Source organism: Dendrobates tinctorius, unplaced genomic scaffold (assembly GCF_039654945.1).
Source record: "Dendrobates tinctorius isolate UK_male_01 unplaced genomic scaffold, ASM3965494v1 ptg000104l, whole genome shotgun sequence".
NCBI lineage: Eukaryota > Metazoa > Chordata > Amphibia > Anura > Dendrobatidae > Dendrobates > Dendrobates tinctorius.
This window is the reverse complement of record NW_027361772.1, coordinates 16,768,560-16,786,267: the sequence shown is the minus strand read 5'-3', so window position 1 is coordinate 16,786,267 and position 17,708 is coordinate 16,768,560. Positions and strand designations below refer to the sequence as shown.

At 47.7% G+C, this 17,708-nt stretch overlaps 1 protein-coding gene across 2 annotated transcripts in view; it reads left to right on the top strand.

The window, feature by feature from the left end:
- The first annotated feature begins 6,716 nt into the window (after window positions 1-6,716).
- Window positions 6,717-17,708, top strand: part of PLPP5 (phospholipid phosphatase 5) — a 42,023-nt gene continuing 31,031 nt past the window's right edge. Inside the window, exon 1 of one of the 2 annotated variants that reach the window (XM_073588827.1) lies at window positions 6,717-6,819. Coding sequence is in view for 1 of the 2 variants with exons in the window: in XM_073588826.1 (XP_073444927.1) it covers window positions 7,048-7,063 (16 nt within the window). In the remaining variant the exon portion in view is untranslated. Of the gene's footprint in view, window positions 6,820-6,887; window positions 7,064-17,708 lie in introns of those variants that run through there. The other variant, XM_073588826.1, reaches the window with a different exon arrangement.

Below are 17,708 nucleotides of genomic sequence, written 5' to 3'. Positions count from 1 at the left end.
CTCACGATACATGGCCCCATTCATTCTTTCATGTACCCGGATCAGTCGTCCTGGCCCCTTTGCAGAGAAACAGCCCCAAAGCATGATGTTTCCACCATCATGCTTTACAGTAGGTATGGTGTTTGATGGATGCAACTCAGTATTCTTTTTCCTCCAAACACGACAAGTTGTGTTTCTACCAAACAGTTCCAGTTTGGTTTCATCAGACCATAGGACATTCTACCCAAAACTCCTCTGGATCATCCAAATGCTCTCTAGCAAACTTCAGACGGGCCCGGACATGTACAGGCTTAAGCAGTGGGACACGTCTGGCACTGCAGGATCTGAGTCCATGGTGGCGTAGTGTGTTACTTATGGTAGGCCTTGTTACATTGGTCCCAGCTCTCTGCAGTTCATTCACTAGGTCCCCCCGCGTGGTTCTGGGATTTTTGCTCACCGTTCTTGTGATCATTCTGACCCCATGGGGTGGGATTTTGCGTGGAGCACCAGATCGAGGGAGATTATCAGTGGTCTTGTATGTCTTCCATTTTCTAATTATTGCTCCCACAGTTGATTTCTTCACTCCAAGCTGGTTGGCTATTGCAGATTCAGTCTTCCCAGCCTGGTGCAGGGCTACAATTTTGTTTCTGGTGTCCTTTGACAGCTCTTTGGTCTTCACCATAGTGGAGTTTGGAGTCAGACTGTTTGAGGGTGTGCACAGGTGTCTTTTTATACTGATAACAAGTTTAAACAGGTGCCATTACTACAGGTAATGAGTGGAGGAAAGAGGAGACTCTTAAAGAAGAAGTTACAGGTCTGTGAGAGCCAGAAATCTTGATTGCTTGTTTCTGACCAAATACTTATTTTCCACCATAATATGCAAATAAAATGAAAAAAAAAACAATGTGATTTTCTGGATTTTTTTTTCTCAGTTTGTCTCCCATAGTTGAGGTCTACCTATGATGTAAATTACAGACGCCTCTCATCTTTTTAAGTGGTGGAACTTGCACTATTGCTGACTGACTAAATACTTTTTTTCCCCACTGTATATCTACAAATATTAAAAAATGTAAAAATAGATCTAATCCCAATAAAAACACTGAGATCACATTGTGGACTGCATCTCGTGGACACGCCCATAAAACCGATAATTTTACTTCCTTTTCCTCTGGGCTTTCCTTCCCTATTAAATATTTCATGAATTGCAACACAAAGGGTGTCCTATACCTTATAGGCTGCACCCTGTGCCGTATTCAATACGTAGGTTGTACCATAGGGCCATTAAAAAGTGCATCAGAAAACACAGGTCTGAAGCGATTGATACAACGGCTATCAGTAATTCTGAACCATGAATCCTTCTGGATTTTTAAACTTAACACTAAGACCCTAACCATGAGTATGGCTTTCATTAGCCGAAACGCTTAGGTCTAATTTCTGCAGTGCTGGATGATATATATGCACATTGTCTAAAACTGTTTTTAGATGAATAAATGAATATGGTTTTTTTACTTGCTTCAGTCGACTTGGTCCCACTGGATTAATCTTTTCCTGGATTGACCTGCTCCTAGGATCCTCCCACCTCAAGGACGTTTCCTCAGTGAAGCCAATTTGAAGATTGACTCAGAGAAGGAATCTTCTGGTTCCAGGTGTTCTCAGGATAAAAACTTCAAAGCGGAGCCTTATTGTGATTCTCTACTATCTATTTACCAGGAGGGAGAATCCAAGTCCATCTTTGATTCTTCCAAGGGGATAACAAGTCTTGCCGGGCTAAAAAAAACTCAGCAATTCAAGGTTCCTGTTTCCAAACCCGCTCCGTTCTGCTCTGAGGATTTCCAGTTGGTGAGAAGCATCCTGACTAAGAAGACGGTGGGAGATGTAACCTTTCTTCTAGTGGTTCGGATAGAACATGGTCCTCATGAGTGGTTGTGGGAGTTCAAAAGGAAGAATCTGGCTCCATCTTCTCTGCAGGGAGTCCTCGCGGGCTTGAAGAGGGTGCATAAAGGGGGGGTACTGCAACACCAATTGTCAGTTCCCCTTCTACCTCCAGGTGAGGATGCCAACATACTTACCGCCCCGGCAGCGTCCTCAGGCACCTCTGCCTCCTCCTGTGCACGCCGCACAGGCCTCTAGCGGTGCACCTAGTGCGTGTGCTTTCGCTCCCCTGCTCTTAAAGAGCAGCACGTGCAGCTGCAAAAATGCCCCGAGCCAGTAGCTGGGAAGAATCTTGCATATAAAGCACCTTCCCCACTAGGTTTCCCTAGTGGTAGTGTGTGTGCAACTGTATGTTGCTAGGTCATCCGCCTGCAGTCTGAACCGCTTCCCATGACTCGTGCATTTAAATAAGAATCTATCCCTGATTTCCACATTGTCTGGACTGTCACTCTCTGAATTCTGCCTGTCAGTGACTCCTGTACGTGTCTCTGTTCAGCGAACCCGATCCTTAGGGTTGGCACCTGCGATTCCGGAGGCTGCCTAGGAGTGGTACCTGGCGGCTACCTGCAGCTCAAGCCTGACTCCACTATCAGGAGCTCCCGTGAACACCAGGTAGCCGCTTAGTTGTGCCCCTCCTAGGCAAGCCCGGCCACGTGGCACAGTGGGTCCACCACCTGCGAGAGTGACTACTACTATAGCACACACATACTGATGTGTGTGTGTGTGTGTGTGTATATATATATATTTGAAATTCCTCCAGGAAATGACATATTTCTCCAAGAAAATTATTGCAATTACACATGTTTATCTCCTTTCTGTGTATTGGAACAACACAAAAAAAAGAAAAGAAGGCAAATTGGACATAATCTCACACAAAACCTCAAAAATGGTCCAGATAAAATTGTTGGCACCATCAACTTAATATTTGGTTGCACACACTTTGGAATAACTACAATCAATCGTTTCCTATAGCCACCAACAAGCTTCTTACACCTCTCAGCTGGAATTTTGGACAACTCTTCTTCTGCAAACTGCTCCAGGTCTCTCATAGTTGAAGGCGCCTTCTCCCAACAGCAATTTTAAGATCTCTCCACAGGTGTTCAATGGGATTTAGATCCGGACTCATTGCTGCCACTTCAGAACTCTCCAGCACTTTGTTTCCATCCATTTCTGGGTGCTTCTTGAAGTATATTTGTGATCATTGTGCTGCTGGAAGACCCATGACCTAGGACGCAAAGCCAGCTTTCTGACATTGAGCACTATATTGCGACCCAAAATCCTGTGGTAATCTTCAGTTTTCATTATGCCTTGTGCACAGTCGAGGCACCTAGTGCCAGAGGCAGAAAAATATTCCCAAAATGTATTTGACCCTTCACCATATTTGGCTGTAGGTACTGTGTTCTTTTCGTAGGCCTCATTTCATTATTGGTACACAGTAGAATGATGTGCTTTGCCAAAAAGCTTTATCATGGTCTCATTTGTCCACAAGATGCTTTCCCAGAAGAATTTAGGCTTACTCAAGTAAATTTTGGCAAAGTGAAGTCTAGCTTTTTTTTTTTATTTTTATACCTGTGTCAGCAGTGGTGCCCGCCTGGGTTTCCTGCCATAGCATTGGTTTTCATTCAAATGTCAGGTGAAAGTTCACACTGACACTTGTCACGCCCACAGGTGGCACATGTGGTACGTGGACCCACTGTGCCACAGGGCCGGGCCTGGCCAGGAAGTGGAGTAGCCAAGCAGCTACCTGATGTTCACTGGAATTCCTAATGGTGGGGACATGCTGTGCTGCAGGGAACCACCAGGTACCTCTCCTAGGCAGTCTCGGGTACTGATTTTAGCAGTCTGGATACACGGAATACTCAGAAAGGCACACGTACAGACACATGGCTTTCGGATACTGGTACTGGCACCGGACACACATGGACTGGGGAATGATGTTCAGGACTGGGCATGCAAGGACCAGTGGACTTAATAACTCACTAGTAGGAGAAACCACAAGTGAGTAAATACAGACGCTTTGGCGACTCCCTATAGAGGAGAGACCTTTATATAAAAGATGCCTCCCAGCAATTGTCTGGGAGGCATCTTGCAGGTGTACTCAGATACTAAATGCTTCTCAGCTATTGGCTTGGGGCATTTTACTAAGAACTAAGTGCACTGCCAGGAAGTGCAGCATGCACAAGAAGGAGGCATGCCAGCAAACGGCGAGGAGACTACGCGGCGGCAGAGGAATGTCGGCATCCCTGCATATGGGAAGGAGAGTCAAGCGGGGACACCGGCATTATTGTTACAACTGATGCACCCTGAGCCTGCAGGACAGCTTGAATTGCTGTGGAACATGATTGGGCCTCTTATCCACCTTCCGGATTATCCTGCGCTTCAGCCTTTCATCATTTTTTCTCTGTTTTCCACGTCCAGGGAGACTAGTTACAGTTTCATGGGTTGCAATCTTCTTGATTACGTTGTGCACCTTTTATGAAGGAACATCAAGATCTCTGGAGATGGACAACCCCTTCTTGATCTAAATATCTGGCCCCTGATAAAATAAAAAAAAGCTGATACTCACCTCCCGTGCCTGCATCATTCTAACAGTGTCAGTGCTCACGGTCCCGAGGTTTTTGTGGGGTTGTGATCACATGTGAGCCTGGTGCCTAATTAGCAGTGGCGTCAGCAATGCCGGTTGGGGACCGGGCACCACGTGTCTCAACACAGCACGAGAGGCCCGAGACCATGAGTTCAGACACCTGTGGAACAGCATCGGCACGGGAGGGGAGTATAGATTTTTTTTATTTTATCGGGGCCAAACATTTAGATTGAGAAGGGTTGTCCTAGTAGTGGACAACCCCTTGTAGTAGCACCCACACAGATGAGGTCATCACAAGCGAGAAATGGACCTTTCAATATGTGGGGTGCACCACCAGACCGTTATGAAGATGTATCTCACAGCATATATATGATGCCCAAAATATAACTCCTCGCAGCTTCTCAACACTTCCTTAATCATCACAAGGGTGATGTCCGCCACTCTAAAGGTTAACGCCACTGAAAGTGTTAAGCGTCGGATTCCTGCGGCTGCACAGCAGGAGTCCAGAGCCTCACATACTGCTTTGCAGCAAGTTACTCCTGAGGCTAAGTCCCTCTGCCGCTCCTCTGAGCATGCTCATGAGACGATCTCCCATTGGAGGTCGGGAGTCACGTGCTCAGGTCCTTCTCCAGATCTGATTGGTCCATCTCAGAGATCTGGAAGGTCCCGGCAGCGCGCGGCTATAAAAGGGCCGCATGGCCGTTCGGCCATGCGCTAGTATAGACTATTCTTGCTAGATATGTGAATGGTGATGGATGTATGATTCTGGTGACTGACTTATTAAGATTCCCCTCCCTCTGATGTTACACATGTGGATAGGGAACTATAGTTAGAGTCCGCGCCAATCAGTGGCAAGCCATGCACCACAGTGCATACCGCACCACTACACTAGTGTCCGGTGGTGTCACGACTCTCAAGGCACCATTGTTTAGCGGCTGTGTCTGCCGCCGCGCTGCATGAAGCAGCACTTACCGGTGTCCGCAGCAGTGACGCCGCACGCACGGTAGGTCTAGACGGACACCGTCCCCTGTCTTGGACCTGTGTCCTGTGACCAGATACCGTGCGTGCAATTTCACTGAGTCCGGTGAAGTCTGGCTCAGTGTATACTTGTATGTTTTTGTTACAGCGCCTCTGTGAGTTTAACAGAGTCCGCCCCGCACTCATGGGGTGATGTTGAACCCGAGCGCATTATACCGCCATATAGCGCGTCTGCCATTGTCTAGCAGCGGTTTTAACACCTACTGCACGGTGGACCCCGAGCGGCGAAAGCACTTTATTTTTTATTTAGTGCGTTCCGCCGTTCCTAACAGAAAGGATTCCTCCACCCTAATGAGGAGGGAAAGAGATCACGCATTTCATCAGAAAGAAGCCTGATGAGACACTGGAACCCCTAAAGGCATGAATATCAGGACAGAGCTTCTAGATATACACGGAGTTCCAGGTTATTTCTTCATACTGATGAATAGCGATTTGTTCCGTCACTTCCGTGTCCATACGATCTAGTGAAACTGCACCGAGGGACCATGCCGCACTACGACATGACGGTTCAAACCGTGTAAGTGGCACAGAGTCCTGGGAACGCGGAGCTTTTCTTCTTGTATTGGAAATGATGCAATAAACAGTTGTTTCTCATTCCTGCCCTCGGATTCATTGCTGGATAATCCTCTGCCAGTTTCTCTCTGTTGCCGGCAGCCATTTTTCCTTGCACTGCCAGAGGTACATCTCTCCGCGAATTGATGAGCTAGAATTCGTATTTTTTTTGCTATTATATATATATATATATATATATATATACACAGTACAGACCAAAAGTTTGGACACACCTCATTCAAAGAGTTTTCTTTATTTTCATGACTATGAAAATTGTAGATTCACTCTGAAGGCATCAAAACTATGAATTACCACAGGTGGAATTATATAATTAACAAACAAGTGTGAAACAACTGAAAATATGTCTTCTATTCTAGATTCTTCGCAGTAGCCACCTTTTGCTTTGATTACTGCTTTGCACACTCTTGGCATTCTTGGAGCTGCTGGTCAAATGAGGCCTCGGGTATAGCCGCAGACAGCAGGCTGCACAGGGGCCCCCGGGCGGTGGTCGCGCACTACTAGGAGGCTGCCTGTGCCAACCATTGCTTATTGCCCACAATCAGAAAGTGGATGAGGTGCAGTCCTCTCGGCGGATAACAGGTGGCAGCACTCTCCCAGCTGAGTCTCCCGGGTTTGTCTCTCTGTCGCCTCCTCTCATTGGTTGTGAAGTATCTATATAAGTAGCGGACTGGGCAAGCGGCGACCAGACAAGACAGCAGCGCCACGTGTGCAAGGTAAGAGGGCGGGGCGGTGACGTCACGGCGCCGCTGGTATCAGCTGTGTGCGGCTCGGGGCTCAATAATGGCGGAGAGTCAACGCGCTAATTATCATTAGTCCTGTAATGAGGGGAGGGGCTGCACCAGCCGGGAGGGAGAGCAGACATTGTGCTGCCGCTGCTTCACAGCACAGGGGCAGGAAACTGCCAATATAGCAACTACCTCCGTGTCAGCCGGCATGTCTGTATGCAACAGAGCAAGTGTGAGTGTGTGTGAGCCATATGTCGTGTGTATAGCTATAGCCTATGGGATAGTGGGCCGCTTATATCTGTAGGGGAGTATAGCTTTACTGGGGTATGTATATGTCATGGCATTATGGGCAGCCTATAGCTATAGGGTTAATACACACTATGTACACATCAGCTGCCCATAAGTCCATTGTGTGTGTGTGTGTGTATATATATATAAAGCCCATAATTCCATAGGATATCTGTATACATTACTTATGGAGTATACACACATTGTGCTGCTGCATGTACTATAGAATAGGTACCGGTATGTATGGATGATACTAATAGGAATATATATATATCTATATTTATCTCCTCCATACATGCCTATAGTGCAATGGGTGTATGTGTCTGATACGTGGCACACTAAGGTGTATACGGACACTGAATATATCAGCCGATCCTCCGATCGCACACCATGCCTCGTCTATATAATTATAGTCTATGTGGCAGTATTTCTATGTACCATTCCTATGTTCCCTGTTCTCCCTACCCCTCCGTGCACTGTAGGCGGGTTGTTTGCTCCTTTGTGTCTTTCATTCTTGGTAGGTACTGTGTTTTCTTTCTGTAGCTGGTGTTTTGGGAGGTTGTTGTTATTGCGCACTCCTCCGATCAGTCGTTAACCCTATCCTGTCACATCGCTGTCTCTGCTCCTCCTAGGAGAATGTGCTGCTCTCCCTAAAGGGTCAGTCACACTAAGCGATATCGCTATAACGTCACTGATTTTGTGACATTATAGCAATATCGTGATACTTACCTCCGACCACTGGTTATCGCTGATCGCGTGACAACGTCCTAGACCGTTTCTCGTCAGCTTCCTGTGGCGCCGACGAGCAACGCGTGGACGCGGGCGGGAGGACGTCAGGATCGCCGCGTCTGACAGGTAAGTAGCGACCCCCGACCGCTGCTATGTCGCTGGTGAGATCTGCCTGTGTGGCAGCTCACTAGGGACCACTTAGCGATGCGAGCGATCCTGACCGCGTCGTATCGCTGGTGCATCGCTAAGTGTGACATTACCTTTAGGATGAGGTCAAACTGCAGTATAACTGGGAGCTCAGTGCAGGGACTGGCCGGCAGCCCACCTGACCCGAGCGTGATGGCTGCGTAGAAATACATGAAGCTGCCACGCTGAGGCCGGTCTGTGCATTGTGGTCCGATTTATACCGCCATCTGACTGCGCCCGTAGGGTGGGAAAAGGCAGTGAGTCTTTGGGTTAACGACCCTCATGACCTGTTGGCAAAGGCACAGCAGTGGGGACTCGGCGTGGTCTGCTCCATCAACCACTTTCGTGCTGCGGTCAATGGTGACCAGGGCAGGTAAGGAGTTTGACCGGAGATCGGTTTCCCACAGTGATTACAAAGTCACAATGGCTGCTATGGCAAAATAAGCCCAACGCTGGCATCTGGTTCTAGATCAAAACCTAACAGGCGATGTCAGAGGCAGAATGTCTGGCTGCCTGTCAGTATAACGCCTCATTCAGACACCTGCGATCCACGCACTGGTCACAGGTCTTCTCACCCGAGTGTGACAGCCTCATAGCAATAGAAGTAATGCAGGGCATTATATGTGGGAACAGCGGATCATGCATTCGAGTAAGGAGTTGTCATAGTAGTGGACAACCCCTTTAAGGGTGTGTGCACATGTATAGTATATAAAGCAGATTTTTTTTTTTTTGCTGCAAATACAGTAGTGTTGGCAAGAAAAAAAATCTGTTTAAAGTCTTTTTATAATTTATTTGAGTGAAATACAGTGAAAAAAAACCAATTGACCTGCTGGAGACTTGAAAATGCTTCACATCAGCAAAGATAAAAAGCAACACGTGCATAAGATTTCAGAAAGCTGTCATTTATCTGGTACGGTAAAACGCTGCATAGGTCTGTGGCAAAAAAACGCCACATTTGAACATGCCCTAATACTGATCAAAGGCCTTCTATAATTGCATGTATGTGTGTGTATATATGTGTGTGTGTGTGTATATGTGTGTGTATATATATATATATATATATATACACACATACACACACACTCACACACTCACTGGCCACTTTATTAGGTACACCTGTCCAACTGTGTGTTAAGACTTAATTTCTAATCAGCCAATCACATGGCGGCAACTCAGTGCATTTAGGCATGTAGACATGGTCAAGACAATCTCCTGCAGTTCAAACCGAGCATCAGTATGGGGAAGAAAGGTGATTTGAGTGCCTTTGAACGTGGCATGATTGTTGGTGCCAGAAGGGCTGGTCTGAGTATTTCAGAAACTGCAGATCTACTGGGATTTTCACGCACAACCATCTCTAGGGTTTACAGAGAATGGTCCGAAAAAGAAAAAAAATCCAGTGAGCGGCAGTTCTGTGGCCGGAAATGCCTTGTTGATGCCAGAGGTCAGAGGAGAATGGGCATACTGGTTCGAGCTGATAGAAAGGCAACAGTGACTCAAATTGCCACCCGTTACAACCAAGGTAGGCAGAAGAGCATCTCTGAACGCACAGTGCGTCGAACTTTGAGGCAGATGGGCTACAGCAGCAGAAGACCACACTGGGTACCACTCCTCTCAGCTAAGAACAGGCATCTGATGGCTACTTTCAGCAGGATAATGCGCCATGTCATAAAGCTCGAATCATCTCAGATTGGTTTCTTGAACATGACAATGAGTTCACTGTACTCAAATGGCCTCCTCAGTCACCAGATCTCAATCCAATAGAGCATCTTTGGGATGTGGTGGAACGGGAGATTCGCATCAGGGATGTGCAGCCGACAAATCTGCGCCAACTGTGTGATGCCATCATGTCAATATGGTCCAAAATCTCTGAGGAATGCTTCCAGCACCTTGTTGAATCTCTGCCACGAAGAATTGAGGCAGTTCTGAAGGCAAAAGGGGGTCCAACCCGTTACTAGCATGGTGTACCTAATAAAGTGGCCAGTGAGTGTGTGTGTGTGTATGTATATATGTGTATGTGTGTGTGTATGTATATGTATATATATATATATATATATATATATATATATATATATATATATATATTTTTTTTTTTTATTTTTTTTTTGTGGATTCAGAAACTGCATAAGAAACCTATTAAACTAAATCTAAGCATCTGTGTAAAAACAACTCGCTGTGCGGATGTTCAAGCTTTTGAACGTTTTTTTTTTTTTTTTTTTTTAACTACGTCCGGTTTCTTAAAACGCTAAGAAGTTAAGCTACGGGTCCATTCTTCTGGCGCTTTCTGCTGGGTAGACATTCTGTACTTCACAGTACAAGCCAGTGAGAAAACCCTCCCAAGAGAACTGCCGGGGGGATAAAACTGATAGAAAAAAGCTAGAAGGCTGAAAAATTACACGGAGGACGTTTAACCCCCTTAAGCCCCAAGGGTGGTTTGCACGTTCATGACCGGGCCAATTTTTACAATTCTGACCACTGTCCCTTTATGAGTTAATAACTCTGGAACGCTTCCATGGATCCCGGTGATTCTGATACTGTTTTCTCGTGACATATTGTACTTCATGTTAGTGGTAAAATTTCATTCATATAACTTGCGTTTATTTGTGGAAAAAAAACGGAAATTTGGCGAAAAGGTTGAAAATTTCGCAATTTTCCAACTTTGAATTTTTATGCCCTTTAATAACAGAGATATGGCACACAAAAAACTTGATAAGTAACATTTCCCACATGTTTACTTTACATCAGCACAATTTTGGAACCAAAATTTTTTTTTTTGTTAGGAAGTTATAAGGGTTTGCAACACCATTTTATTTTTACAGACCACATCACATTTGAAGCCACTTTGAGGGGTCTATATGATGGAAAATACCCAAAAGTGACACCATTCTAAAAACTGCACCCCTTAGGCTATGTGCCCACGGTGCGTGTTAAAACGCACACCAAAAACCGGACTCCTTCCCAGAAATCGCGTGTTTTTTTCCGTGCGATTTCACCGCGATTATGTTCGCGATTTTGCCGTGATTTTTGTGTGCGATATTCAAGCACTTTCCAAGCGATTTGAAGCATCACTTGGAAAGTGATTGACAGGTTGGTCACACTCGTCAAACATAGTGTTTGACAAGTGTGAGCAGCTTTTTACTATTGAGGCTGCCTATGCAGCCTCAATAGTAAAAGAATGTTAAATGCTAAAAAAAAAATCGGTGTATATTTACCTTCCGGCGTCCCGCGCTGTATTCCCGGGCCACAGCGTTCCCAGTAATGCCTTGCGAGACCTGTGATGACGTAGTCTCGCGTTGCTATAGCGATCTCGCGAGACCACGTCATCACTGGACCGTGCCACAAGGCATTACTGGGAACGCTTAGGCCGGGAATGCAGCGCGGGATGGTAAATATACCCTGATTTTTTTATTTATTTTTTTTTTTTTTAGGTAAATATACCCTGATTATTTATTTATTTATTTTTTTTTACAGGGGTATGGTACCCAGGGCCTGGAGGACAGTCTCCTCTCCTCCACACCGTGGGTACCAACCACACATGAGACGCTTAACTTCCCGCATGGTGGGCATAGCCACATGTGGGAAATAAGCGGCTCTCATGCATTCCTATGGGTGCGGAATCGCGGCAATTCTTTGCGATTCTGCACAAAAGAATGAGCATGCTGCGATTTTTTCCGCGATGCGATTCCGCCGCGGAAAAAAGCGCAGCATTAGCACAGCATGTGCGGAATGCCATAGGAATGCATGGGGGCGTTCTGTACACGATTTTTAAACGGTTTCGCGCCGAAAATCGCGGCAAAAAAGCTTAAAAATCGCTACATGGGCACACAGCCTTAAGGTGCTCAAAACCACATTCAAGAAGTTTATTAACCCTTTAGGTGCGTCACAGGAATTTTTTGAATATTTAAAAAAAAAAAATGAACATTTAACTTTTTTTCACAAAAATATTTCAGGTTCAATTTTTTTATTTTACCAAGGGTAACAGGAGAAATTGGACTGCAAAAGTTATTGTGCAATTTGTCCTGAGTACGCTGATACCTGATATGTGGGGGGGAACCACTGTTTCGGCGCATGGCAGACCTCAGAAGGGAAGGAGCACCGTTTGACGTTTTCAATGCAAAATTGGCTGGAATTCAGATCGGACGCCATGTCGCGTTTGGAGAGCCCCTGATGTACCTAAACAGTGGAAACCCCCCACAAGTGACCCCATTGTGGAAACTAGACCCCCCCAAGGAACTTAATTAGATATGTGGTGAGAACTTTGAACCCACAAGGGCTTCACAGAAGTTTATAACGTACAGCGGTACAATTAAAAAATCATATTTTTTCCACAAAAATGATCTTTTCACCCTCAATTATTTTTTCCAAGGGTAACAGGACCCTAAAAGTTATAGTGCAATTTTTCCTGAGTACGCTGATACCCCATATGTGGGGGTAAACCACTATTTGGGCGCATGGCAGAGCTCGGAAGGGAAGCAGCGCCATTTGACGTATTTGGCTGGAATTGAGATCGGACACCATGTCGCATTTGGAAAGCCCCTGATGTACCAAAACAGTAGAAACCCCCCACAAATGACACCATTTTGGAAACTAGACCCTCCAAGGAACTTATCTAGATGTGTGGTGAGCACTTTGAACCCCCCAGTGCTTCACAGAAGTTTATAACGCCCGGGTGTGGAAATAAGTCGTATTTTTTCCACAAACATGATCTTTTAGTCACCAATCTTTTTATTTTCTCAAGGGTACAAGGAGAAATTGGACCCCAAAAGTTGTTGTTCAATTTGTCCTGAGTACGCTGATACCACATATGTGGGAGAAAAACTACTGTATGGGCACACGTCGGGGCTCGGAAGGGAAGTAGTGACGTTTTGGAATGCAGACTTTGATGGTCTGCGGGTGTCATGTGCGTTTGGAGAGCCCCTGATGTGCCTAAAATATGGAAACTCCCCACAAGTGACCCCATTTTGGAAACTAGACCCCCATGGAACTTATCTAGATGTGTGTTGAGCACTTTGAACCCCCAAGTGCTTCACAGAAGTTTATAACGCCTGGGCGTGAAAATAAAAAAATCATTTTTTTTCCACAAAAAATATATTTTTGCCCCCAATTTTTTATTTTCCCAAGGGTAAGAGGAGAAATTGGACCCCAAAAGTTGTTTTGCAATTTGTCCTGAGTAGGCTGATACCCTATATGTGGGGGTAAAACACTGTTTGGGCGCAGAGCTTGGAAGGGAAGTAGCACCATTTGACTTTTTCAACGCAGAATTGGCTGGAATTGAGATCAGACGCCATGTTGCATTTGGAGAGCACCTGATGTGCCCAAACAGTGGAAACCCCCAATTCTAACTCCAACCCTAACCCCAACACACCCCTAACCCTAATCTCAGCCCTAACCCTGGCCCTAATGGGAAAATGGAAATAAATGCATTTTCTTCTAATTTTATTTTTCCCTAACTAAGGGGGTGATAACGGGGGGTTTGATTTACTATTTATGGCGGTTTTTATGTTTGGCAGCTGTCGCACGCTAAAAGATGCTTTTTATTGTATAAATAGTTTCTTTATCGCCTTATTGGGGGACACAGATTACCATGGGTGTATGCTGCTGCTGCTAGGAGGCTGACACTATGCAAAACAAGAAAATTAGCTCCTCCCTGGCAGTATACACCCACCGACAGGCACCAAGCACCTCAGTTTGTGCTTAGTGTCTGTAGGAGGCGGACCGGGATCTCCCCAGATCCGCAGTTTTTAATCCAATTTTTCTTTCAGGTTTAGCTTGAACTTTTTAATCTTTTCCTTCTTTTATCTTTTAGGTTTTTTCCAGTGGGAAACAGGGTATAGTTATCACCCTGATTTCCTATATCATGCGGCTGAGCGAGCAGTGTGGTGTCACCCACATCGCAACTCTCAGTACCGCAGGCAGGACTTTTCCCTATCACCTTCCGGTGATAAGGGTTGTGGACAGGTGGCTGGTCCTTGCTGAATCCCCCTCCTCACCCCTTTCTCGGGACAGGGCTGAGAGGAAGACGGCGATCGCAGGTGTTTCAAGCCGTCTTCTGCAGGATGCGGGTACAGAGGACTCCTTCCCCTCCCAGCGGCCTGCCGTTTCCCCATGGGCCCCTGTGGTCATCCTCTTCTGGGACGTCAGGTAAGTGCCTGTACGTTCCCTCCGGCCCCGCATAAGCTTCAGTGCATGGGAGAAGAAAAAAGGACCTTGGTGAGGTCCACAGCATTTGAATCTCCCGCCCTTTCTGCCTGCCGCGCGCTCACACAGCCGCTTGCGGTCCGCCCCTTCCCCTGCTCTAGTCAGGGAGACTCTGGGGTTCCCCTCACTCACCGCAGCGTCGCAAGCAGCAGGACCGCGATCAGATGGCCACTTCCTTAGCGCGGTATGTCGGGGTCGGCATGGGGCTGCGGCGCCGTCACTTTCGCGTTCACTTTCCCCTCAGCGCGGGGAATTCTTCTGCTCCCTCCTCCCTTCCTAGCGCGCTCCTTTCAGCGCGCCTTTTCTAGCCCATCACAGGGCTTCTTTCTCTTTGAGATGCCAGCCTCCCCCTTCTGCCATGCCCTCTCCGTCGCTATTAACCACTCACGGCGCAGCCGCTAAGCTCCGCCCCCATCTTCCAGCACAAGGATCTCCTGTTCCTAATCACTCCTTCCTGCGCTGCTTGGGGGACACTTTGGCGTTTCTTCTGCTGCTCGCACAGAATCTCGGTAGGCTCTGCTCTGAGGCAAGGATTAGCTCTCCTCGGCAGTTATTCCCTAATTCCTGCGGCCATTCAGTGCAGTTTACTTATGCCCAACCCTTCAGGGGATCTCTGCTTCAGGCCCACCGCTACCTATTACGCCTGTGCGCGCTGTAAAAAGAAGTGGGCATCGGGTCGGCGTCCCCATTCTGCCCCCCCTGCAGTCCTTCAAATATGTCAGCATCTCAGGAACGCACAGAGTCCCGGCCTGAGGGCGCTCTTCCCTCCTCTCTCCCCCCGGAGTGGGCCGTTACAATGTCAGTCTGTTTCTGATTTGACAAAAGTATCACAGTCGCTGGTCCAGGTCTTAGAACGATTACCTCAGCTATCCTCAGCCACCTCTGCCCCGACCGCCTCTCGGGGTGAGTCGTCCGCACCTGACCGCGACCTTCAGAGAGACAGGGTAGGACTTCTAGGAAGCGGGCTCTGTCCACTTCGTCCTCGAGCTCGCAGGGCCCTTCCGCTCCCAGGCCTCCTTCTCCTTCCTCGGATGACAACCTTCATTCAGGCGATGATTCTCAATCGGAAGCTAGTTCTGAGGGGAACAGCGTTTCTAAAACGCGGGACATGGTCGATAGTCTTATTGCATCTATCCTCAGGAATGCTCGGTTCTCCTTAAACGAGCAAGACCTCCGTCTCGAACCTTTCCCAATCACAACGATTTCGATACTACCTTATCCAAACACTGGGAGCGCCCTGAGCAACGTTTCTCAGGCCGCAAGTACTTGGACGTTCTGTACCCCTTTGACGCAGAACTGCTCTCAAAGTGGTCCAAGGCTCCCGAGGTGGATCCTCCAGTTTCCCGGATAGCCTCAAAAACGGTGCTCTCTCTACCAGATGGGGCATCGCTCAAAGATCCTTCTGACAGGCAGATTGAATCTCTAGCTAAATCTATGTTTGAGGCATCTGGCGCCTCTCTGCCCTATTTTCGCATCCGCCTGGGTGGCGAAAGTCATTTCCGCTTGGGCAAAAATTCTTCGCAGAGGCATCTTAGCGTCAGCTCCTCAAGACGAGTTGGCGGATCTTGCAGATCAGATTAACCATGCGGGTAAATACCTTTTGGACGCGGCCGGCTGCGTAGCAAGAGCTAGCAGCAACATAGTAGCTGTACGCCGAGTCCTCTGGCTAAAGTCATGGAATGCGGACACTACTTCAAAAAAGTCGCTTACCAATCTGCCATTCCATGGCTCTAGACTCTTTGGGGCAAAGCTGGATCAGATAATTTCCGATGTCACTGGAGGTAAAAGTACTTCGCTTCCCCAGTCTCGACCAAAACGTTTTTTGAACATAAAGGGTTTTCGACCATTCAGGCCCTTTCGTCCCTTCTCTGCCACGGAGAGAGCCACTCAACAGGATCGGCCGCCCGCCACCAGGGAGCGGGATCAGAGGAAACCTTCCTACAAACCCGCTCCTCGCTGGAGATCTAGAGGACAATATTCCAGATCTGCAGGCGCCAATTCCGGCAGATTTTCGTCTAAGTGACGGGTCACCCCCACCTGGAATTTCTTCCAGGGTGGGAGGCAGACTTTCCTCTTCGCGGATGCTTGGCTGTCCGTTGACGACGCTTGGGTCAGAGAACTCGTCGCATCCGGATACAAGATCGAATTTGCTTCACTCCCGAGCAGACGGTTTTTCCGGTCTCGGCCTCCGCGACAGTGGGCCCAGATTCCGGGTTTTCTGCAGGCCATTTCCTCCCTTCTTTCCGCCGGAGTCATTGTTCCCGTTCCCTCAAACGAACGGTTTTCCGGGTTCTACTCCAATCTCTTTGTAGTTCCGAAGAAAGACGGCTCTCTTCGTCCTATTCTGGACCTCAAATTGCTCAATCGCCACGTGAAGATTCTTCATTTCAAAATGGAGTCTCTTCGGTCGGTGATTGCTTCCATGGAACCCGGGGAATTCCTCTGCTCGGTGGACATTCGGGATGCCTATCTGCACATTCCAATTTGTGCGCAGCATCAGAAGTATCTTCGATTTGCGTTTCAGGGAGACCACTTTCAGTTCACAGCTCTTCCTTTCGGCCTAGCTTCAGCGCCCCGTGTTTTCACGAAGGTGATGGCGACCGTCATGGCCATCCTTCGCTCCAGAGGGATCCTCATCATCCCTTATCTGGACGATCTTTTGATCAAGGGTTCGTCTCGCCAGGACTGTCTCCAGAGCCTTCAGATAACTCTGGACACTCTCAGCCGCCTAGCTTGGCTAGTCAACAAGGAGAAGTCCATTCTGATCCCTACCCAGCGTCTGACCTTTCTGGGCATGGAATTCGATACGAAGCTAGCCCGTGTTTTTCTTCCAAGGGAAAAATTTACAACTCTTTCCAAGGGCATCAGGACTCTCAAGAGGCCTGCTCCCATTCCCATTCGGTTCTGCATGAAGGTCCTGGGGAAGATGGTGGCTTCCATGGAAGCAGTACCCTTTGCGCAGTTTCATCTTCGGCCCCTCCAGCTGTCTCTGCTTTCAGCCTGGGACAAGACTACGATGTCCTTGGACCGTCCTATTCGGCTTCCTCTCAGAGTGAGGCAGTCTCTCACTTGGTGGCTACGGCCAGCGTCCGTTCTCCAAGGGAGGTCCTTCCTTCCGCCTCAGTGGCAAGTTATCACCACCGATGCGAGCCTTCTAGGATGGGGGCCGTGTTCCATCAGAAAGCGGCCCAAGGACGCTGGAAGCCACAGGAGTCTCTCCTCCCAATCAATCTTCTGGAGATCAGAGCAATCTTCCTGGCCCTTCTTCATTGGCAGCCCCTCCTGTCCGGCAAGCCGGTCCGTATTCAGTCGGACAACGCCACGGCCGTGGCGTACATAAACCATCAGGGGGGCACGCGCAGCAAGCAAGTAATGTCAGAAGTGGCCAAGATATTCCGCTGGGCAGAACGTTATGTTCCGACAATCTCCGCCGTCCATATTCCAGGGGTGGAAAATTGGGCAGCCGACTTTGAGTCGCC